This window comes from Malaclemys terrapin, chromosome 1 (assembly GCF_027887155.1).
Source record: "Malaclemys terrapin pileata isolate rMalTer1 chromosome 1, rMalTer1.hap1, whole genome shotgun sequence".
NCBI classification, from domain to species: domain Eukaryota; kingdom Metazoa; phylum Chordata; order Testudines; family Emydidae; genus Malaclemys; species Malaclemys terrapin.
This window is the reverse complement of record NC_071505.1, coordinates 350,605,652-350,629,335: the sequence shown is the minus strand read 5'-3', so window position 1 is coordinate 350,629,335 and position 23,684 is coordinate 350,605,652. Positions and strand designations below refer to the sequence as shown.

Below are 23,684 nucleotides of genomic sequence, written 5' to 3'. Positions count from 1 at the left end.
AGTTCAGATACATAGTAGAGACGGTGAGCTTTGAAGTTGCAAAGAGTTCTTTGAGACATAGTCCATAGGTTAGAGTCCAAAGTTTATATTTCAGGGCAGTACAGTCAGCACTGGGGTCTCAGTCCTTGTGGCTTAGGCTTCCCCTGCATAAAATCTCAATTAGATCTCAGATAAACAGCGTCAGGACCCAAGGGCCTTTTATGCAGTTTTATAGCATCCACTTGACCATACAGTCCTGGGTAAACAATAGGCTTTAGATGTAATCTTCTGTTTTATAATCACCACTGGTAATCAGTTACCCAGATCAACAAACGGCAATTTATCCATTAGGCAAACTATCATCACAAACTTCAAAGAGACATATAGACATTGATCTTATTTGACCCAAAATTCATCTAAATGTTAATATTCCCTTTTGCCCTGACAATTTGAGCCGCTCTTAACAGCAAATCAATTCTTATTCCTGAGGCTCACAGGCTGAAGCTCTCCAGAGTCTATTTTCTGCTCTTCCCACTGTTCACGGTGCAGAGGGAATTGTCTGGGAGTCCTGGCCAACATGAGAGTCCTCAGGGACTCTACAGGGGAATCATAAAAGTCGCTGTAAAGCACAGCAAGTGTCAGACATGTGAGACTCATACACTGATTCTCAAGTATCTGCCTTCCTGTCGCAGTAAGGAGATTCCCTCTCTCTGCAGTGTGGGATTTCGGTGAGTGGCCTGTTTCTGCAATAAAGTTAGTGCTGAGGGCTCAGGGAGGGTTCCAGAGTTCATGCCAAGAACCAAGTGGGCAGGAATTCATCAGCACAAACAACTTGAACTGCTTAATATTGTCAGAAACACCAAGGGATTTCCCTGGAATAATTGGAACTAAAAATTGATTAGAAATAGTTGAGACATATATTTGTTTTTCAGATCAATTCCTTGTCTCTTACCGTGTCCTTCTATCTGTCTCAGTGCAGCCACGGCCCCTGCAGTGGTATCTGTGTTATCAGATTTTTCACAAGAAGAAGGGGATACACAGGATTTCATACAGTGGAAAGATTCTGCTCTCACATTCTGCCATCGGTGGGTCACTCCAGATTTGCACTGACCTCCCTGAGAGCAAAATCAGGGCCTCTGTGTGTTTTGGAATCCCCGTCTTTAATACCTTGTCTCAGAACACCACAAAAATTGGGGTTTTCCTTCAGATTTTTTCATCAGCGTAGAGAATAGTGCTCTCTGTAGCAGGATGTGAAGCTAGGAGTGATTGTCACAGCCGGGGGTCGAAATTAAGTACTAGGGATGAAATATTGGACCATTGAGTTCAATGGCAGAACTTCCAGCGCGGCCCAAAGTTCACCCTAAATCCTCAAGTAAGGACTTAAATGAATGCCCTGATTCACACGGGCCATGAATCTCCAGTGAGTTCAACTGTAGTTGTCCTGTCATTGCTAAAGATTGGGTGAGCTCATTTGAACCAAAGAGGAGCTGATAGAGGAGTTGCTGAATTCCTTAGAGGTTCATAGAAGATGAGGGTTGGAAGAGACTTCAGGAGGTCATCTAATCCAACTCCCTGCTCAAAGCAAGGCCAATCTCCAAGTAAATCATCCCAGCCAGGGCTTTGTCAAGCCAGGCCTTAAAACTTAAAACAGGATCGAGATTCCACCACCTCCCTAGATAACCCTCCTAGTGAAATAGTGTTTCCTAATATCCAATCTAGACTTTCCCCACTGCAACTTGACACCATTGCTCTCAAATGCCCCCTCATTCTCCTCTTCTGCAGTCTAAACAACCCAATTCCTTTAGCATATCCTCATAAGTTAGGTCCCCTGGTCCCCTAATCATTTTTGTAAATGAACAATTAGGATAACATTGTTTTGATGGAGGAAGGGAGGGTCTGCTTTCTCTGTGGCCCTGCATCTCTGGGTCTAGAGAGGATGAGAAGCATCAAAAGTCAGTAAAAAATAAAAGCATGTTTCTGGCTTAGAGGAAACCAGGCGGTGATGGAAATCTCACTGTGGAAAGTTCAGGGATGCACAATGTTTGTGTGTGTTGGTGGGGGAGCGGGGCGTGCAGTATACACATGACAGTGACACAGAGTCCAGACACAGGACAAAATAGGGAATGGGCATCGTGCTTAATGCACAGAGCAAAGAGACGTAATAAGGCCCCCTGGGCTAGGGCGTGGCTCAGACTGTAACGCAATGTGGATCACACTATAGCAGATTGTCTCTGACCAATCCCCCATCTGGACCATCCCTCCGCCCGTGATCAGCCCCACTACAGTCTTGTGGGAACGTCAGCAATTACCAACATGGAAAAGCAGCCTCAGGAAGGGGTGTCTGGGTTTCTAGTGGGCTGCAATACATTAAAGCTTTGTATTGTTTTGAGGAAGATTTACTCACCCAGGCAATTTTTAGTCTCCATGTCCTCTCTCCCTCCTGCTGGGTCTGTCCCTCCTTCCCTGCACAGCCTGAGCTGCTGCTGGGGTTCCCTTCACTGGAATAGGTTCCTTTTCCTGGGTGCAGACAGACACTGAGTTTAAAGTACTCTGAGGATGTATTTCTATGAGCTGTCACTGTGCGATCTGGCACCTGATTTTGGTCCTGGCTGAGGGATATCACTGAGTGGCAGGGCTGGAAGTTTTGGGGTGGGCAACATACATTGACAAGCAGACAGCACTGGTGGTTTTCTGGCAGGGACTGGGGTATATAGTCAGGTGGTCAGTAATGAGTGTTATGGAGGTGGGGAGAAGAGTATAGATGGAGAAGCAGGCAGTGCTGAGGGTTGTGGGGTTAGGTAGGGAGATCTATACAGAGAAGCAGGGAGCACTGTGGTTTGTTGGGAGAGGCTGAAGGTGTAAAATCTCACTATCCATGTACATGTCCAAACCCTTCCTTATTCTTGCTTAGCTCATGGCCTCAAATACATCTTGTGGCAAGGAGTTCCTCAATCTATTAAGGCACTCAGGAAAGAAAACATTCTATTTTTATCAGTTTTGAATTTACAATATTTCAGTTTAGGTCAGGGGTAGGCAACCTATGGCACGAGTGACGTAGGTGGCACGCAAGCTGATTTTCAGTGGCACTCACGCTTCCCGGGACCTGGCCACCGGTCCGGAGGGCTCTGCATTTTAATTTAATTTTAATGAAGCTTCTTAAACATTTTAAAAACTTTATTTTCTTTACATACAACAATAGTTTAGTTATATATTATAGTCTTATAGGAGAAGACCTTCTAAAAATGTTAAAATGTAGGACTGGCACGCGAAACCTTAAATTAGAGTGAATAAATGAAAACTCGGCACATCACTTCTGAAATGTTGCTGACCCTTGTTTTAGTTGAATGTCCTCTTGATCTTGTGTTATGAGACAGGGAGAATATATTCTCCATCTACTCTACCTGTGAGTATTTTTTCATATCTCCTCTTATTCATCTCCTCTGTAGCATAACAATCCCAGTCTTTTCAACCTCTCTCTGGATGAGAGGTTTCAGAGTAGCAGCTGTTTTAGTCTGTATCCGCAAAAAGTACAGGAGTACTTGTGGCACCTTAGAGACTAAGAAATTTATTAGAGCATAAGCTTTCGTGGACTACAGCCCACTTCTTCGGATGCACACCTAATGCTCTAATAAATTTGTTAGTCTCTAAGGTGCCACAAGTACTCCTGTTCTTTTTTCTCTGTATGAGAGTTTCCCCAGGTCCTTGATCATTCTCCACGCCCTGGACTTAACCCCTCTAGTTCTGCAATATCCTGTGTGAGAAGGGTGCACAATACTAAACAGAGGAGACCAGATAGGGTGAAACATTGAATGACTGATCTCATAGCATTGTATTTTCCAGATGATTTCCCATCCCACTCCTGCTGGATCCCAATGTTTTGTTTAGTTTCCGTCTGTGCTTGCACTGTGAGCAGGGTTTCACAGAGCTGTGTACCGCGACACCCAGGTCCTTGTCCTGAGTTCTTATAGATAAAACAGAAACTTGTAAAATGTTTTAGGAGTTTCAGCTTTTTCCTCCAACGGGCATACACATCACAGTTTATTGACATCGAAATTCATCTGCCATCTTGCTCCCCATTCACTTAGATTGTTCATTTCCCTCAGAGGACTTCTCTGGACTTGACTCTGAGCTAAATAATCTGGTGCCACTTGTAAATGTTGCCACTTCACTGATCACCTCCAGTTCTAGATTGTTGATAAGTATAAAATATTTATCATACTATTTTCTATAAAATGTGTAACCCCCCTTCGCTGGGCTTTTCTCCCTTTACAGGCACCTGGAGCATTTCTGAGCCCAATCGATGCATTGACCACGTCATGGCAGTTTTCAACATTACCCCCTCCCACCCTTCAACATTCATCTTAATGGGCATCCCCGGCCTGGAAGCTGCCCATGTCCTGATTTCCATCCCTTTCTCTATATTCTACATTATCGGTCTGTTGGGAAATTTCACAGTTTTGTTTTTTGTAGGCAAAGAGCAGTCTCTCCACAATCCAATGTACCTGCTGCTCTGCATGCTGGCGCTCACAGATATTGCCACACCTACCTTCGTTGTGCCAAATGCACTGTGTATATTTTGGTTCAATTTGAAAGGTATTACTATGGGTGGCTGCCTCACCCAGATGTTTTTCCTTCACACTGTTTCTCTTATGCACTCCGCCATCCTTGTGACAATGGCCTTTGATCGTTATGTTGCCATTTGTAAGCCTCTGAGATACACCATCATCCTAAATAACACACGAATAGCTAAGCTAGGGTTTGTGGGTTTGATAAGAGCTGTTCTCTTCATTCTTCCTCTACCTCTGCTTCTGAGCTGGCAGCCATTCTGTGCGAATCGCATTATCCCCCACACTCAATGCGAGCACATAGCTGTGGTGAAGATGTCGTGTGGGGACATTACAGTGAACAGGGTATACGGCTTGGTGCTATTCTTTGTCGTCTACATGTCAGACCTGACGCTCATTGCCCTGTCCTATGGTCTGATCATCAAGGCTGTTCTCAGACTCTCCTCTAAGAAAACCAACCAGAAAGCCCTCAACACCTGCACAGCCCACATCTGTGTGATGCTGACGTATTATACTCCCAGCCTCTTTTCCAACCTGACAAACCGGTTCGGTCAGAGCATTGCTCCCCACATTCACATCATCTTGGATGACCTCTATCTCCTCATCCCACCCATGCTCAACCCAATCATTTATGGGGTCAAATCCAAAGAGCTTCATGACAAAGTGGGCAAATACATCTGCAGAAAGTGATTGCCATGGGTCACTGACTTGAAACCTGTGTGACAAGAAGGAGAAAGTATATCTCCTTCTTAATCAAGGGTGCTCTGTTTGAGTTTGGCTGAGCTTAGTGTTGTGGAGAAATTTACCTGTTTTCTCTATGTCCAATACTTCAGGAAACCTGGAGGATAAACCAAAGACTAACAGTAACAAACTAATTCAGTGCAAAATGTGGACATTGACTAGCATCATGGAATGCAATTAGAAAAAATTAATATGTTAATGTTACTGCTGTTTTTTCAGTATATAATTTTTGGGCTAATTTGGGGGCTATATTTCATGCCACCATTTGTCATTTTTTGTGTGAAACACCTGCAACCCTCAATTAGGATACAAGTATCTGTACTGGTGTTTTGATTTTGAATTTGATTGTCACCTTATAGGTGTGCTGCTAATGTGGAAAAACTCCTGACAGGACTTGTAGGTTTTCTATTTTTTTTTAATATAAAATCTGTACTAGGTATCTAATGAAATCTTTCATTTGTTATTTGATGTATAGGACAATGCGTGAATGAAAACATGTTTCCGGAAGTAGATTGGGCTACTTTTAAGTTAGTTTTTAAGTGAATTTGGGCTCTTAATGCGTCCTCAGCACCTCAGGCTGGGCCAGAGGCCGAGCAACAGTGCTGAGGCAGAGTGGTGGGTCTGGATCTGAAGCCGACCAGAGGCAGGAGATGGGGCAGCACAAACCAGCTGTGACAATGGTGAGGCAGCACTGGGATACTGTGGGGTGTTTGGGGACATAGCCAGGAGAGTGGATTCCAGCCGTGCCATATGTAACACAGCAGCTAAGTGTGATGCACAACCACGGAGAGTAAGGTGCAGTCTCCGTGCAGGAGACGTCACCTGATCTGAGGCACTTGAAGGTCAGACTCAGAGGGGGACACGAACCCAATGGCAGGGCGGATGCTGGGAAGAAGGGACTTGCCACTAGAGTCTGTAGGTTCTCTTGTCCCTCTGTTGCAGTTGGTTGCCACTCACAGTATCTTGTGGATATTCTTCCACTGTGACTAAACAACAAAGGAAAAGAAGAGGCAATAAGCCATCCTTCCAGTTCTGCTTTTGTTCCGGATGCAGGGTTCCAAGCATATTCATGAGTGCTCAGTTGAGCCGCTCAGTAGTCCCATTCCTTTGAGGGTGATAGGGCTTGGTTCTCCCCTTTTAAATCCTCAAAAGTTTGCAAAGCTGGACCAGGAGATTAATTTCAAAATGTCTCCCCTGGTCCATATGTATCCTCTCAGGGATGCCATTGTCAGGGCTGTATCTCCACTTTGAACTTTAGGGTACAAATGTAGGGGTCTGCATGAAAACTTCTAATCTTAACTACCAGATTAGCTCTGGTCCGCTGCCACCATCCCAATGGATTCCCTCCCTTGGAAGCCTTGAGAGACCTTCACCAATTCCCTGGTGAATACAGATCCAAACCCCTTGGATCTTAGAACAAGGAAAAATTAACCATTCGCCTCCTTCCTCCCACCAACTCCTGGTGAATACAGATCCAACCCCCTTGGATCTAAAGCAAGGAAAAATCAATCAGGTTCTTAAAAAGAAGGTTTTTAATTAAAGAAAAAGGTAAAAATCATCTCTGTAAAATCAGGATGGAAAATAACTTTACAGGGTAATCAAACTTAAAGAGGTCATAGGACTCCCCTCTAGTCTTAGGTTCAAGGTAGAGAAAACAAAGATAAACACTCTAGTAAAAGGTACATTTACAAGTTGAGAAAACAAAGTAAAACTAAGTCGCCTTGCCTGGCTTTTTACTTGCAAGTTTGAAATAGGAGAGACTTGTTTAGAAAGATGGGGAGAATGTGGATTGATGTCTGGTCCCTCTCAGTCCGAAGAGCGAACGAACTCCCAAACAAAAAGCACAATCAAAAGCCTTCCCCCTCACCCCCGCGCCAAGATTTGAAAGTATCTTGTCCACTTATTGGTCCTTTGGTCAGATGCCAGCCAGGTTACCTGAGCTTCTTAACCCTTTACAGGGAAAAGGATTTTGGAGTCTCTGGCCAGGAGGGATTTTTTAGTATTGTACACAGGACAGATGTTACCCTTCCCTTTATAGTTATGACAGCCATAATGGCAGATAAACTGTTTCCACATTACTTTGGCCACAGTAGATTCCCGCTGGTCATGAGTAGGCTATGCCTGAGCATAGCAAGTGAAGTGCTCAGGGATTAAAAGGACATTCTCAGTTTCCCCCGGGTTGGTTCCAGGGTGAGAAAGTTGAGGTACACTATATCCAGGGACCTACTGATATGGATTGAGGTAAGTTGAGATTTGCCTTCAGAGATGACTCTCTTTCTTAGGCAGCACCTTTCTCAAGAGAGGCACCACCCTAGGATGGTGGATTGTATATGTGTCTCCTTTCGCCTGGGTGGCTGCCTGCCTGCCTCCGTAAAGCCAACTGCCTCTCAATCAGCAGGTCAGGTGACCTGGGCAGTATCAAATCACACCCCCTTCGTTATATCCCCCTTTGCAGTCACCCAGATTGCCCATGTCAAAGGCCTGTGCTAGGTTTGACCCCCAGTCTCATGGTGAACACTTAGTACGGAGGATAGGGTGGCCTCCTTCTGGGTTCTCATTCAGCACCAGCCACTTCCCTGACCTGCTGATCACTGCATGATGTTCAAACCACGTACTATTTATTAAACCGTAACTGTAAGAAAAACAGTAGGAAAAATGGAAAAGATGAAGGAAAACGGTCTGTGGGGATAGGCACACCACAAAGAGCTGTCTCTGGGATGTCAGAAAACTTCATAGTCTGCTCTTGATACGTCTCAGGCCTCCTGCCCAGGCCCTGGCTGCACTGTGCTGATACCTGGTGTCAGATACCTGCTGTGGCCACACACACCCAGGCTCAAGGTGACAGGACCCTTCTCCCCAGCATCTACCCTCCCATCAGGTTCACATCCCGCCCTCTGAGTCCAGCCTTCAGGGCCCTCCTCTATGGGGATGTCTCCCAGCCGTGGGCCCTCTGCCACGGCCCCAGCTTGCTCTCCCCACCTGGAGATCATGCTTGGCCGCTGTGTTACTTGTGGCACGGCTGGCATCCACTCCAGTGGCTCTGGCTCTGCATCTCGTTCGTGCTTCCCCAGCTCCCGGTTCTGTTCTGCTCCAGCTGCAGCTCCCCAGCTCTGCCTCAGCACCGCTGCTCCGCCTCCAGCCCAGCCCTGGCTCTTCTGGCTTGGTTCTGCTGCTCTGCCTCTGGATGGGCTCTGGCTTTTTGGCTGCTTGTCTGGCCCCTCTGGGTCGGGCTGGGGTTGCCAGATTTCCACTGCAGTAATAGTCCAAAGTCCCTTAAAAGGTTACCTAAAAGTGGCACAATCAATTTCCTGAAATAAATAGTTTTTCATTAACATATTGGTCTATACATCATTAGACACCTAGTACAGATTTGATTTTTTTTTAAGCTACACGCTCCAGCAGGAGTTCTTCCACATTAGCAACAAAGCTATTAAATGACAATCAAATTCGAAATCAAAACCCCCTTATTGGTGTTGAAATATACACATGTATTAATATATATTGTGATTTATCTATCCATGTAATATGTTATGGGTTGTTGAGGCCTGGTATGAATGACGCATGCTTATTGTAAATATCTGTGCTGTGACTTAGTAACTGAAGCAAGAACTTAAGGTCCAGAACTATTAGAATTATTTGTGCAAAAAACAATCTTGTTATGTTCTGGAAAAATAATTAGAACCATCAGAAAAGGAATCAACAGCTAGACTGGGACAGGGAGGCATCTCCATTAGCATACAGAATGAAGAACAGAGATTCCAAGGCAAGAATTGCACTAAACTTTGGGACCTGGAAAGCACTGAAGCATTGAATGATGGGAAATCTCTGCTCCAGATGTTAATGAACCACGCCTGCACACACCCAGTTCAGTAATTGTCAGAACAATTGTAGTAAAAAATCCTTCTTAGTATCCAAAATACTGAAGCTGCGTAACTGCATTGTAAGCTTCCTCAAAGGACCATCACCCATAGCCAGGAATGATCAGTTCTTATTGTCTAGCCTGAACAAAACAACTTTGGTATACTCCCTTAAATCATCAGTTTACCCAGAAACAAATCGAGTGTTCTCCCTTGAACCATTGTTCTTTCCCTACAACAACTCCTACCCACACTCAAGTACTATAGCAACAACTCTGCCAGTTTCATGTGATGAACTGTGGACTTGTGAGCATCTGCTTTAATACATGGCCTGACTTTGGTTCACCGCCTCTGGTTCAGTCCTCAAATCTTGCACCAGGGCTCAGATCTTGCACTGCTCCAGGCTCTCTCTTGCTATCACAGTGGCCAGTCCTAGGAGAATACCTAAAGCCCCTCTCATCCCACTTCTCCATGTTGATAACCTAGTGGAAAGGACGGGCATGGTATGACCAGGGTCCCATTGGGGGCCATGTTAGGTCACTCAGTTATGGTGAATTGCAAAGAATGCAGCAGACAATCCTCCAGCAAGCTGGTGGATATTCCAATACTTAGATTTACAAAGCCAGCACAAAACAGCTTCTATTATACTTCACTGGTTACTCAGAAGCCAGCAACACAGTTCCATTAAAATAACCACACCTCAGGCCTCCATCTAGACACACAAGTCAAATGTGATTAGGATTACTGAAAATGTCATTCCATCACATAAAAGAAAAGGTTCTACCTATCCCAAAGGATTGGAGACATTACCTCCCAGGTTATCGAAGTTTCCAAATCTTATCTAAATACATGCTTACCGCCAATTGTTAGTAACTAAACTAAAATGTATTAAAAGAAAAAAGAGTGTATGGTTAAAAGATCAATATATATACAGACGTGAATTCAACTCTTGAAGTTCAGATACATAGAAGAGATGGTGAGCTTTGCAGTTGCAAAGAGTTCTTTGAGACATAGTCCATAGGTTAGAGTCCAAAGTTTATATTTCAGGGCAGTACAGTCAGCACTGGGGTCTCAGTCCTTGTGGCTTAGGCTTCCCCTGCATGAAATCTCAATTAGATCTCAGATAAACAGCATCAGGACCCAAGGGCCTTTTATACAGTTTTCTAGCATCCACTTGACCATACAGTGCTCGGTAAACAATAGGTTTTAGATGTAACCTTCTGTTTTATAATCACCACTGGTAATCAGTTACACAGATCAACAAATGGCAATTTATCCATTAGGCAAACTATCATCACAAACTTCAAAGAGACATATAGACATTGATCTTATTTCACCCAAGATTCATCTAAATGTTAATATTCCCTTTTGCCCTGACAATTTGAACCGCTCTTAACAGCAAATCACTTCTTATTCCTGAGGCTCACAGGCTGAAGCTCTCCAGAGTCTATTTTCTGCTCTTCCCACTGTTCACGGTGCAGAGGGAATTGTCTGGAAGTCCTGGCCAACATGAGAGTCCTCAGGGACTCTACAGGGAAATCATAAAGGTCGCTGTAAAGCACAGCAAGTGTCAGACATGTGAGACTCGTACACTGATTCTCAAGTCTCTGCCTTCCTGTCGCAGTAAGGAGATTCCCTCTCTCTGCAGTGGGGGATTTCGGTGAGTGGCCTGTTTCTGCAATAAAGTTAGTGCTGAGGGCTCAGGGAGGGTTCCAGAGGTCATGCCAAGAACCACGTGGGCAGGAATTCATCAGCACAAACAACTTGAACTGCTTAATATTGTCAGAAACACCAAGGGATTTCCCTGGAATAATTGGAACTAAAAATTGATTAGAAATAGTTTAGACAAATATTTGTTTTTCAGATCAATTCCTTGTCTCTTACCGTGTCCTTCTATCTGTCTCAGTAGCTTCCTTTTTTTGGTCTATGTGGTTTTTCCTCTGGTTCACTCAAGCGTTCCAATTCAGCAACTTCACTGGCCTCTTAAGAAGTGCAGCCACGGCCCCTGCAGTGGGTATCTGGGTTATCAGATTTTTCACAAGAAGAAGGGGATACACAGGATTTCATAGAGTGGAAAGATTCTGCTCTCACATTCTGCCATCGGTGGGTCACTCCAGATTTGCACTGACCTCCCTGAGAGCAAAATCAGGGCCTCTGTGTGTTTTGGGATCCCCATCTTTAATACCTTGTCTCAGAACACCACAAAAATTGGGGTTTTCCTTCAGATTTTTTCATCACCGTAGAGAATAGTGCTCTCTGTAGCAGGATGTGAAGCTGGGAGTGATTGTCACAGCCGGGGGTTGAAATTAAGTACTAGGGATGAAATATTGGACCATTGAGTTCAATGGCATAACTTCCAGCACGGCCCAAAGTTCACCCTAAATCCTCAAGTAAGGACTTGAAAGAATTTCCTGATTCACACCGGCCATGAACCTCCAGTGAGTTCAACTGTAGTTGTCCTGTCATTGCTAAAGATTGGGTGAGCTCATTTGAACCAAAGAGGAGCTGACAGGAGAGTTGCTGAAATCCTTAGAGGTTCATAGAAGATGAGGGTTGGAGGAGACCTCAGGAGGTCATTTAGTCCAACCCACTGCTCAAAGCAGGACCAATCTCCAACTAAATCATCCCAGCCAGGGCTTTGTCAAGCCAGGCCTTAAAACTTAAAACAGGATGGAGATTCCACCACCTCCCTAGATAACCCTCCTAGTGAAATAGTGTTTCCTAATATCCAATCTAGACTTTCCCCATTACAACTTGAGACCATTGCTCTCAAATGCCCCCTCATTCTCCTCTTCTGCAGTCTAAACAAGCCCAATTCCTTTAGAATCTCCTCATAAGTTAGGTCCCCTGGTCCCCTAATCATTTTTGTAAATGAACAATTAGGATAACATTTTTTTTCAGGGAGGAAGGGAGGGTCTGCTTTCTCTCTGGCTCAGGATCTCTGGGTCTAGAGAGGATGAGAAGCATCAAAAGGCAGTAAAAAATAAAAGCATGTTTCTGGCTCAGAGGAAACCAGGCGGTGTTGGAAATCTCACTGTGAAAAGTTCAGGGATGCACAACGTTTATGTGTGTTGGTGGGAGGGGGGGCGTTCAGTTGGAACATGACAGTGGCACAGAGTCCTGACACTGGATAATATAGGGAATGGGCATCCTGCCTAATGCTCAGAGCAAAGAGACATAATAAGGCCCCCTGGGATAGGGGGGGTCTCAGACTGTAACTCAGTGTGGATCACACTATAGCAGATTGTCTCTGACCAATCCCCCATCTGGACTGTCCCTCCTCCTGTGATCAGCCCCACTACAGTCTTGTGGGAACGTCAGCAATTGCCAACATGGAAAAGCAGCCTCAGGAAGGGGTGTCTGGGTTTCTAGCGGGCTGCAATATTTTAAAGCTTTGTATCGTTTTGAGGAAGAGTTACTCACCCAGGCTCTTTTTAGTCTCCATGTCCTCTGTCCCTCCTGCTTGGTCTGTCCCTCTCTCCTTCCCTTCACAGCCTGAGCTGCTGCTAGGGTTCCCTTCACTGGAATAGGTCCCTTCACTGAATGGGTTCTTTTTCCCGGGTGAGGGCAGACACTGAGTTTAATGTAGTCTGAGGCGGTATTGCTGTGAACTGTCGCTGTGGGGTCTGGCACCTGATTATGGTTCTGGCTGAGGGGTATCACTGGGTGGCAGAGCTGGAAGTTGTGGATTAGGAATATACATTGAGAAGCGGCCAGCACTGGAGGTTTTCTGGCAGAGACAGGGGTATATAGTCGGGTGGGCAGGACTGAGTGTTATGGAGTTGGGGAGAAGGGTATAGATGGACAAGCAGGCAGTGCTGAGGGTTGTGGGGATAGGTAGGGAGATCTATACAGAGAAGCAGACAGCACTGTGGTTTGTTGGGAGAGGCTGAACGTTTAAAGTCTCACTATCCGTGTACATGTTCAAACCCTTCCTCATTCTTGCTTAGCTCATGGCCTCAAATACATCTTGTGGCAAGGAGTTCCTCAATCTATTTCGGCATTGAGGGAAGAAAAAATTCTATTTTTATCAGTTCTGACTTTACAATACTTCAGTTTAGTTCAGGGGTAGTCAACCTATGGCACGCGTGACGAAGGCGGCACGCAAGCTGATTTTCAGTGGCACTCACACTGCCCGGGACCTGGCCACTGGTTCCTGGGGCTCTGCATTTTAATTTAATTTTAAATGAAGCTTCTTAAACATTTTAGAAACTTGATTTTCTTTACATACAACAATAGTTTAGTTATATATTATAGTCTTATAGAAGAAGACCTTCTAAAAATGTTAAAATGTAGGACTGGCACGCGAAACCTTAAATTAGAGTGAATAAATGAAAACTCGGCACATCACTTCTGAAAGGTTGCCGACCCCTGGTTTAGTTGAATGTCCTCTTGATCTTGTGTTATGAGACAGGGAGAATATATTCTCCATCTACTCTACCTGTCAGTATTTTCTCATATCTCTTCTTATTCATCTCCTGTCTAGCGTAACAATCCCAATCTTTTCAACCTCTCTCTGGATGAGAGTTTCCCTAGGCCCTTGATCATTCTCCTTGCCCTGGACTTAACCCCTATAGTTCTGCAATATCCTGTGTGAGAAAGGTGCACAATACTACACAGAGGAGACCTGATAGGGTGAAACTTTGAATGACTGATCTCATAGCATTGTATTTTCCGTATGATTTCCCATCCCACTCCTGCTGGATCCAAATGTATTGTTTAGTTTCTGTCTTTGCTTGCACTGTGAGCAGGGTTTCACAGAGCTGTGTACCGTGACACCCAGGTCCTTGTCCTGAGTTCATATAGTTAAATCAGAACCTTGTAAAGTGGTTTAGGAGTTTCATCTTTTTATTGACATCGAAATTCATCTGCCATCTTGCTCCCCATTCACTTGGATTGTTCAGTTTCCTCAGAGGACTTCTCTGGACTTGACGATGAGCTAAATAATCTGGTGCCACTTGTAAACGTTGCCACTTCACTGATCACCTCCAGTTCTAGATTGTTGATAACTATAAAATATTTATCATACTATTTTCTATATAGTGTGTAACCCACCTTCGCTGGGCTTCTCTCCCTTTACAGGCACCTGGAGCATTTCTGAGCCCAATCGATGCATTGACCACCTCATGGCAGTTTTCAACATTACCCCCTCCCACCCTTCAACATTCATCCTAATGGGCATCCCCGGCCTGGAAGCTGCCCATTTCCTGATTTCCATCCCTTTCTCTATATTCTACATTATCGGTCTGTTGGGAAATTTCACAATTTTGTTTGTTGTAGGCAAAGAGCGGACTCTCCACAATCCAATGTACCTGCTGCTCTGCATGCTGGCGCTCACAGATATTGCCACACCTACCTTCGTCGTGCCAAATGCACTGTGTATATTTTGGTTCAATTTGAAAGGTATTACTATGGGTGGCTGCCTCACCCAGATGTTTTTCCTTCACACTGTTTCTCTTATGCACTCCACCATCCTTGTAACAATGGCCTTTGATCGTTATGTTGCCATTTGTAAGCCTCTGAGATACAGCATCATCCTCAATAACACACGAATAGCTAAGCTAGGGTTTGTGGGTTTGATAAGAGCTGTTCTCTTCATTCTTCCTCTACCTCTTCTCCTTAGCCGGCAGCCATTCTGTGCGAATCGCATTATCCCCCACACTCAATGCGAGCACATAGCTGTGGTGAAGATGTCGTGTGGGGACATTACGGTGAACACGATATACGGCTTGGTGCTATTCTTTGTAGTCAACATGTCAGACCTGACGCTCATTGCCCTGTCCTATGGTCTGATCATCAAGGCTGTTCTCAGACTCTCCTCGAAGAAAGCCAACCATAAAGCCCTCAACACCTGCACCGCCCACATCTGTGTGATGCTGACGTATTATACTCCCAGCGTCTTTTCCAACCTGACAAACCGGTTCGGTCAGAGCATCGCTCCCCACATTCACATCATCTTGGATGACCTCTATCTCCTCATCCCGCCCATGCTCAACCCAATCATTTATGGAGTTAAATCCAAAGAGCTCCGTGACAAAGTGGGCAAATACATCTGCAGAAAGTGATTGCTATGGGTCACTGCCTTGAAACCTGTGTGACAAGAAGGAGAAAGTATATCTCCTTCTAAATCAAGGGTCCTCTGTTTGAGTTTGGCTGAGCTTAGTATTGTGGAGAAATTTACCTGTTTTCTCTATGTCCAATACTTCAGGAAACCTGGAGGATAAACCAAAGACTAAGAGTAACAAAATAATTCAATACAAAATGTGGACATTGACTAGCATCATGGAATGCAACTAGAAAGAATTAATATGTTAATGTTACTGCTGTTTTTTCAGTATATAAGTTTTGGGCAAATTTGGGGCTATATTTCATGCCACCATTTGTCATTTTTTGTGTGAAACACCTGCAACCCTCAATTATGATACAAGTATCTGCACTGGTGTTTTGATTTTGAATTTGATTGTCACCTTATAGGTGTGTTGCTAATGTGGAAAGATGTCTCCGTGCAGGAGATGTCACCTGATCAGAGGCACTTGAAGGTCAGACTCGGAGGGGGGACACGAACCCAATGGGAGGGAGGATGCTGGGAAGAACAGTCTTGCCAATAGAGTCTGTAGGTTCTCTTGTCCCTCTGTAGCAGTTGGTTGCCACTCGCAGTATCTTGTGGATATTCCTCCACTGTGACTAAACAACAAAGGAAAAGAAGAGGCAAAAAGGCATGTTTTAAAATGTGGAAGTTAATTACTATTGAGAAAAATAGAAAAGAGCATAAACTCTGGCAAACAAAGTGTAAAAATAGAATTAGGAAGGCCAAAAGAGAATTTGAAGAACAGCTAGCCAAAGATTCCAAAAGTAACAGCAAATATTGTTTCAAGTACATCTGAAGCAGGAAGCCTACTAAACAGCAAGTGAGGCCACTGCATGATTGAGATGATAAAGGAATACTTAAAGACAATAACTTCCTGGGCAGAGAAACTAAATGAATTCTTTGCATCAGTCTTCATGGCTGAGGATAAGAGGGAAATTCCCAAATTTGAGCCTTTCTTTTTAGGTGAAAATCTCAGGAACTGTCCCAGATTAGGGGTCATTAGAAGAGGTTTTCGAGCAAATGCATAAATTAAAAATTAATAAATTGCCAAGACCAGTTAGTATATTAGGAAGGATACTATTCCATATATTCATAAATGATCTGGAAAACTGTGAGGTGGCAAAGTTTGGAGATACAAAACTACTCAAGATAGTTAAGTCCAAAGCAAACTGCAAAGATTTACAAAGGGATCCCATAAAACTGGGTGACAGGGCAATAAAGTGGCAGATGAAATTCAGTGTTGAGAAATAAAAAGTAATGCACATTTGAAAACAAACTCAACTGTACATATAAAATGATGGGGTCTAGATACGGTGTTAACACTCAAGAAAGAGATTTTGGAGTCACTGTAGATAGTTATGTGAAAACATCCACTCAATGTGCAGCGTCAGTCGTAAAAGCGAACAGAATGTTGTGAATCATTAAGGAAGGGATTGATAATAAAACAGAAAATATCATATTTCATCTATGTAAACCCACTGTATGCCCACATCTTGAATACTGCGTGCTGATCCAGTCGCTTATCTCAAAAAAGATATATTGGAATTGGAAAAGGTTCAGAAAAGGGTAATATAAATGATTAGGAGTATGGAACAGCTTCCGTATTAGGAGAGATTAATAAGACTGGGACTTTGCACCTTGGAAAAGAGAAGACTAAGGGGAGATATGGCAGAGGTCTATAAAATCATGACTGGTGTGGAGAAAGTAAATAAGGAAGTATTATTTATGCTCTCTCATAGCACAAGAACTAGGGGGTCACCAAATGAAATTTATAGGCAGCAGTTTAAATCAAACAAAAGGAAGTATTTCTTCCTACAATGCACAGTCAACCTGTGGAAAACCCATCTCCATTTCTTTCAATCCCTATGCCCATTTGAGGAGTGCCTATATCCACCCTCAGACTTTCTGTTTGTAACTCTGTTTCCACCAGTTGTACTTAAGAGAACTTGTTCTTAACTTCACTGAAACTCCTGGGGCAAGGCCTTGGCAATCCTGTTGGACTAAGTGCTGCACGTGTCTGTATTGCATCAAAAAGAAAGAAACTTTTCTTTTACTCCCATCTCTGATGTAATCCCATATCCTGCAAACCTCTTTTGTCTTCTGGAAGTCGATGGGGTTCCTGCTGTTAGTGTGAGGACAATGTATGAGTGTGACTTACAAGTTTCAGGCCCTTAAACTGGGAGGTAACTGTAGTGAGGATAGGTTCTGCCCCTCCCCCCGTTCTCGTGGCTTATAAATAGGCTTGGAGAATTCAGTTTTTATAACTGATGGGTAATATCGAGGGTTTATCTTTTAGCTTTTTTGTATTTGTATAATTTTTAATGTTCACAGTTGTGGGAAGTATTGGGGGGGAGGGCAGATTATTTTTTTAATGACAGTAGAATTTGAGATTCAAAGAGTTCAAGCTTTCAAGCTGTTAAAACACAAACATGTGACATAGTGTGACAAATGTCTTGCAACTTAGTGGTTTTTCCTGTGCATTTGGTATTTCTGTAAACTTGAAAGGAAACAAAATGTCACCAGTACCTAGATGTCAGATGTGCTGAACAGGAAACGAAAAGCTGAGGTAATGATTACAATGAAGGAAAGTACAGATACAATGAAAAAAAATATTTGTATCTGTGAATGGCAACCCATTGTGACAAAGTTCCTCGTCTATCTTGGTGGGTCCTGCATTTATTGATGGATTTTCTTACCTCAGAGATTCACCATGTGTGTTGGGGAACAGCCCAGAGACCTTCCCCTCTGGAAGAACCCACAGTCCAGGTCAATTGGGAGGTTTCGGTCCTGTACCCCACTGGTCTGGGTCTGTCACACCATGCAGTGGTAACGAGATGGTCACCGTAGAGACATCAGAGCAGAAATGCATAGGTGATCCACTATCCAATGTTCAATAATCATTGTGTGCCCACCCCCCTCCCACTGTTCACTGGTCCTGTATGAGGTTGTTCAAGATAGGGGAAGCTTGCTTGTGACTTTTTACACAACTTTAGGGAACTGGGCCTGAGGCTTCTTTGTGTGTTCTGCATTGTGTGTCAGTGTGTGTTCACCTCTGACCAGACCCTCTCATACATACTACCAGGAACAGGCTTTATTCTGTAAACAACATTGTCATAACTATAAAGGGAAGGGTAACAGCCCTCCTGTGTACAATACTATAAAATCCCTCCTGGTCAGAGACTCCAAAATCCTTTTACCTGTGAAGGGTTAAGAAGCTCAGGTAACCTGGCTGACACCTGACCCAAAGGACCAATAAGGGGACAAGATACTTTCAAATCTTTGGGGGGGGAAGGCTTTTGTTTGTGTTCTTTGTTTGGGAGTTGTTTGCTCTTGGGACTGAGAGGGACCAGATATCAATCCAGGATCTCCAAATCTTTGTGAACAAGTCTCTCATATTTCAAACTTGTAAGTAAACAGCCAGGCAAGGCGTGTTAGTTTTATCTTTGTTTTCTCAACTTGTAAATGTACCTTTTTGCTAGAGTGTTTATCTCTGTTTGCTGTAACTTTGAACCTAAGGCTAGAGGGGATTCCTCTGAGCTCTTTAAGTTTGATTACCCTGTAAAGTTATTTTCCATCCTGATTTTACAGAGATGATTTTTACCTTTTTCTTTAATTAAAAGCCTTCTTTTTAAGAACCTGATTGATTTTTCCTTGTTTTTAGATCCAAGGGGGTTGGATCTTGATCCACCAGGAGTTGGTGGGAGAAAGGAGGGGGGTGGTTAATTTCTCCTTGTTTTAAGATCCAAGGGGTTGGATCTGTATTCACCAGGGAATTGGTGAAGAGTCTCTCAAGGCTACCCAGGGAAGGGAATTAGCACATTTGGGAGTGGTTGCAGCGGACCAGATCTAAGCTGGTAGTTAAGCTTAGAAGTTTCATGCAGGCCCCCACATTTGTACCCTACAGTTCAGAGTGGGGAAGCAGCCTTGACAAACATAGAACAGAATCACAGTCCATCAGCCGCCTCTCTGTTTGCCTGCTACCCGCTCCCAGCTCGGTGAGTGCTGAGACCCCAGGCTGGGAGGGCAGAGGGTAGATCCTAGCAGGAACTAGGAAGTTCTCTCAGCATGCTGCAGTTTGTAGTCCCAGGGCTGCCTTTGAAGCACACTGGGCCTTGGGCTACCCCCTTCCCCCACTTATTGAAAGGGTGACCTCATCCTTGTCCTTAGTCAAAAACCTCTCAGGTTGAATATCACATGCAACCCCCATTTTTTTCCATATGTTTCTGAGAGCCTCTTGCTCCACGTCACCCCACAGCAGCACTAGCAAAACCTCTGGTCTCCATTCCTCTTTCATCAGGCAGCCCACTGTTCCAAATCAAGCCGGACAGGTGCCCTTTGCTGTCTTATGGAGCGCCGAGGAGCTGGAGAACTGTCTCTGGGCACCTCTCCAATCTGGTCCCACTCTGTCTGCCCTTCTCCAATCCAATTGGGATCGTTCAGACTCTCTTCAGGTTGGTCAGCTTCCTTTGTGGTCCCATGATCGGGTCAGGCTCCTCCAGGTCACAGTACGGAGGGTATGAATCCAAATGGTCTGGATCTGGGTCTTGTGACTCAATGCTGGGTAGCCCTGGCTCCCCGTCTCTTCACTGCCCATTTTACATGTCTCAGGTATCCCCTGTGGATGTCACCCCCTACTGGTTTTCTTTCCCCTATAGCAGCCTGGTCTATCTTCAAAGCCCCCAATAAGTTCCTTCCCTGCCTCTGTCTCCCATGGGAAGTTTTCCTCAAGTCCCGGCTTGACTTCCTCCATTGGTACCTCCATGCCTGCTGGTTGATTAACTTCACCAATAGGTAGAAACATGCATGGTGTAATTTGGTTACAGTGTATCACCCCTTCCCCTCCTCCTGATTCCAGCTATACAGCATAGACAGACACGTTCCCTTGTCTTCTGAATATGATATAGGGAATTGGTTCTCACCTGTCCCCCAATTTCTCTCTCCCTTTCTTCTCCCTGGCTATTAGCACCCTGTCTGCAGGAGTCAGTGGGGCTTCTTATGTCTGGTGGTCATAGTACTGTTTCTGGGGGTACGGGCTCAGGGGTGGGGCTGAAGATGAGGAATTTGGGGTGCAGGCAGGATGCACTGGAGGTGGGGCCAGAGGACTCCCCATGGCTCTCTCCCTGCCAGCAGCAGTTAGCTCGGGAAAGGGCCTCTTCTCTCCCCCTGCCGGCACTCCGAGGGAAGGGCCCCCCCCGGGGGAGCTCCGAGGGAAGGGCCCCCCTCTCTTACAGGGAACGTAGGGAGCCGCACTTAGGGTCGATGGGATCCACTACTGGTTCCCGGGCCTTGCAGTGAAGAATCAGATAATGGGCCACATTTTATAGGAGATTTGACAAATTGCTTTTTCTCCATTCCATTGCATCCTGATTATTGGGCCCTCTGTACGTTTACTTTTAAAGGACAACACTAATTATTTAAAAGAGATCCCCAGGGCCTGCATTATGCTCTGGTTTTTACACACCAACATCTAGTGCAAATGCTGGATTATCCTAAAAGGATCGGGAGAATATCACCTCATATGTAGATGACATATTAGTGTGAGGGGACACTTAAGAGGAAGTGACTGAACAGACTGAAAAAGTGTTGAGACTCAGCCAGGAAGTGGGTTTCAAGCCTAATAGAGAGAAAGCCCAATTAGTGGAAAGAAGGGTGAATTATTTGGGGGTGATGCTAGGGAAACAAGGAATTCAGGTCGATCAACAAAAGGTGAAATCATTCATGAATTTACCAAGGCCAGAGGATTCTTATGCATTGAGGGTGATGTCGGGAAGATTTAACTATTTAAGGAAACACAGTTGGACCCTTGTAGTGTTTATTAAAAAATAAAGTAGAATGGGAGGGGGTCCCGAACAAGAAGCTTTCTGTCATTTAGAACAAGCCTTGATGCCGGCTCCAGCACTGAAACTCCCTGAGATAGAGAAGCCATTTGTAATTAAGATGGCTGTGATACAACAGACAGTATTAATGGAAGAAACCAACGGGAATTTGATACCAATAGCATTCAAGTCTAGAAGATTAACACCCACAGACCAGCAGTTTGGGATGTGTGAAAAAAAGCAAGAATGAAATGAAATATATTGGAATGATAAAGTGGCTGCTTTAACTACATTAGCAGCAAAGGAACCTTTGGGAGTTATGGGAGTTACTAGAGCTCAAGCCAAAAAACAGGAGATTAAACCTGGGAGAGATAAGGGGATACACATACACAAACTTCACATTCCCTCAAGGGATAGAGAATAATCTCTTTAACGCAAAACAATTTGGAATATGGCCTAAGGTGCAAGAGGACGTAGAAAACTTTGTTAAAACATGCATAAGATGTGCAGCAAGTGGAATAGACCACCAAATTCGGGACCTTATTGCACCAAAGAATTGTGGGGCCATTAAGAACAATACAGGTTGATTATATTGATAAATTGCCTAAGATCCAAAAGGGGGTTTAGTATTTATTAGTGATAGCAGATACTTTTTCTGGATTGGGGGAGGTGATTCCCACCAGAAATCATACTGCAGACACTATCGCAGAGAAGTTGTGGGAAGTAGTGTTTAGTAGATATAGGACTCCAAAAATAATTGAATCAGATAATGAGCCACATTTTATAGGAGAAGTTATTAAACATTTATTACAAGTTTTAGGAATAAAACAACAACTACATGTCCCCTATCATCCTCAATCATCAGGGACAGTAGAAAGGACGAATTGAACTATTAAAAAAGCTCTATGCAAAGTAGTGTAAGAAACTGGCAAAGATTGGGACGATAAATTACCAATGCTGTTGGCAGCCATCCAAAGCAGTGATCGATGGAGTATTGGTTACCACCCTTATCAAATTTTCATTGGAAGGCCTATGAGATTGTGGAACCCTTTATTATATCCAGAAGAAGAAGAAGAAGAAGTGATGTCAGTTATTCAATAGGTAAGGGAGTTACCAATAGAACTTAAGAAAACGGAATTTAAACTGACTGACACCATTGAAAAAGCAAAGGACTATGTGGAGTGTGCTGGCAGCTTCCGCCCAGGGTCTGAGATCCGGCCCCTGTTCCCCACTGCCAGACCCTCTGCAGATACCCAGGGTCCCAGCCACTGGCCCCAGGTCCCTGTCAGCCTCCTCTGCAGCTGCCAGGGTCCCAGCCGCTGGGCTCCGCTCCTGGCCCCAACCCGGGGCGCCGCAGCTGCCCCCAGCTCTGGTTCCAGCCTGGGCCAGTGAGGGGCATAGACAGGGGTAAGGTCGGGGCCAGGAGGGAGCCTGCGTCAAGGAAGCTGGTGGTTGCAGAGGGTCCAGCGGACGGGACCTGGAGAGGGCAGCTGGGACCCTGGGCACTTCAGAAAGGCCGGCTGGTGTTGACCTCCCCTGGTCCGGCAAATTGCCTGGTTCAGCACTGGTCAGGTCCCGAGGGTGCCGGACAAGGGAGGTAAAACATATATATGTTTCATATGACTTTTAAACAAAACGTTTGTTTGTAGATGATCCAAGCATGACACCCAGATATACAGAAACTATTTTTCTTAACCTGTGTACTATATACATTTTTTAAACATTAGCTTTAATAAAAAAAAATTGGTTCGACAAACTGATCAACTGATCAAGAACACGGGGACAAATGGAAAACCACCTTGCATCAGAAATCTGCAGTTTCTTCTGGTAGTGTAGGAATTATGGTGAGGCCAAGTGATAGGTTGACAATTAAATAGGTCAGATGAAGGTGAGAGAGAGGGAACTTAGCAACGGAGAGAGCAGTGGCTGGTGATGGAGTGATAAGACATTAGGTGTGAGGAACTTCTCACTGTTGCCTGATCTTTAGAATATGTAATAATATTACTTAAGAATCCCCAGTTATCACTTTAAGGATTTATTAATTTAAAGATTGATGGTTTCTTGTCCCCAAATCAGGTCCAGTTTTATTTAAATGATTATATAGTTGGGAACCCTGATGTGCACAGTTACAACACTCACACTGTAGGAACTCTTATATTTAATATGGTTTATTAATACATTTAGCTCAGTCACAAACACCCCAATTTAAAAAGTAGATAGAGAACATACATCTGCACTTCCATATACTCACACTATCCCTTGTAGAACCACCTGAAGTGTTATCCATCATCTTCCTCATCACCTTCATCATCATCACTAGTGTCCATCAGTCTAGCACCTTTCCTCCTACTGCCCCTAGGCTGGGATGCCACTTTTATAATATGTTATGCTGACACCATTATGTTTGATGCATGTTCAGTAGGGGATTTCCCCACCCGCTTTTCCTTATTTGTATTTCCTCACCTTACTAATGTTGAAGTGTTTTTTCCCCCTATAGGTCAGTATATCATTGATCTCTACTTATTATCAAATACGTCAATTCGTTACCATGGCCCTTTTCTGGTTAGGTATCACATTTGTTATTTCTGTCCTAACCAGTCATTTTAGTCTGATCTTAACCGGATATTTTGGGTTTTTA

General features: G+C 44.2%; 2 protein-coding genes across 2 annotated transcripts; both read left to right on the top strand.

The window, feature by feature from the left end:
* The first annotated feature begins 4,295 nt into the window (after nucleotides 1–4,295).
* On the top strand, nucleotides 4,296–5,234 carry LOC128832896 (olfactory receptor 52E2-like). The gene has a single exon (XM_054020600.1). It carries the CDS (start codon nucleotides 4,296–4,298, stop codon nucleotides 5,232–5,234), a length of 939 nt encoding a protein of 312 aa, XP_053876575.1.
* Nucleotides 5,235–14,268: 9,034 nt separating this feature from the next.
* LOC128832889 (olfactory receptor 52D1-like) lies at nucleotides 14,269–15,207 on the top strand. Its single transcript, XM_054020588.1, has one exon. It carries the CDS (start codon nucleotides 14,269–14,271, stop codon nucleotides 15,205–15,207), a length of 939 nt encoding a protein of 312 aa, XP_053876563.1.
* Nucleotides 15,208–23,684: the final 8,477 nt, after the last annotated feature.

Bases quoted from the DNA above. Each gene is read 5' to 3' on its own strand.
- LOC128832896 (XM_054020600.1), top strand. From the start codon at position 4,296: ATGGCAGTTTTCAACATTACCCCCTCCCACCCTTCAACATTCATCTTA.
- LOC128832889 (XM_054020588.1), top strand. From the start codon at position 14,269: ATGGCAGTTTTCAACATTACCCCCTCCCACCCTTCAACATTCATCCTA.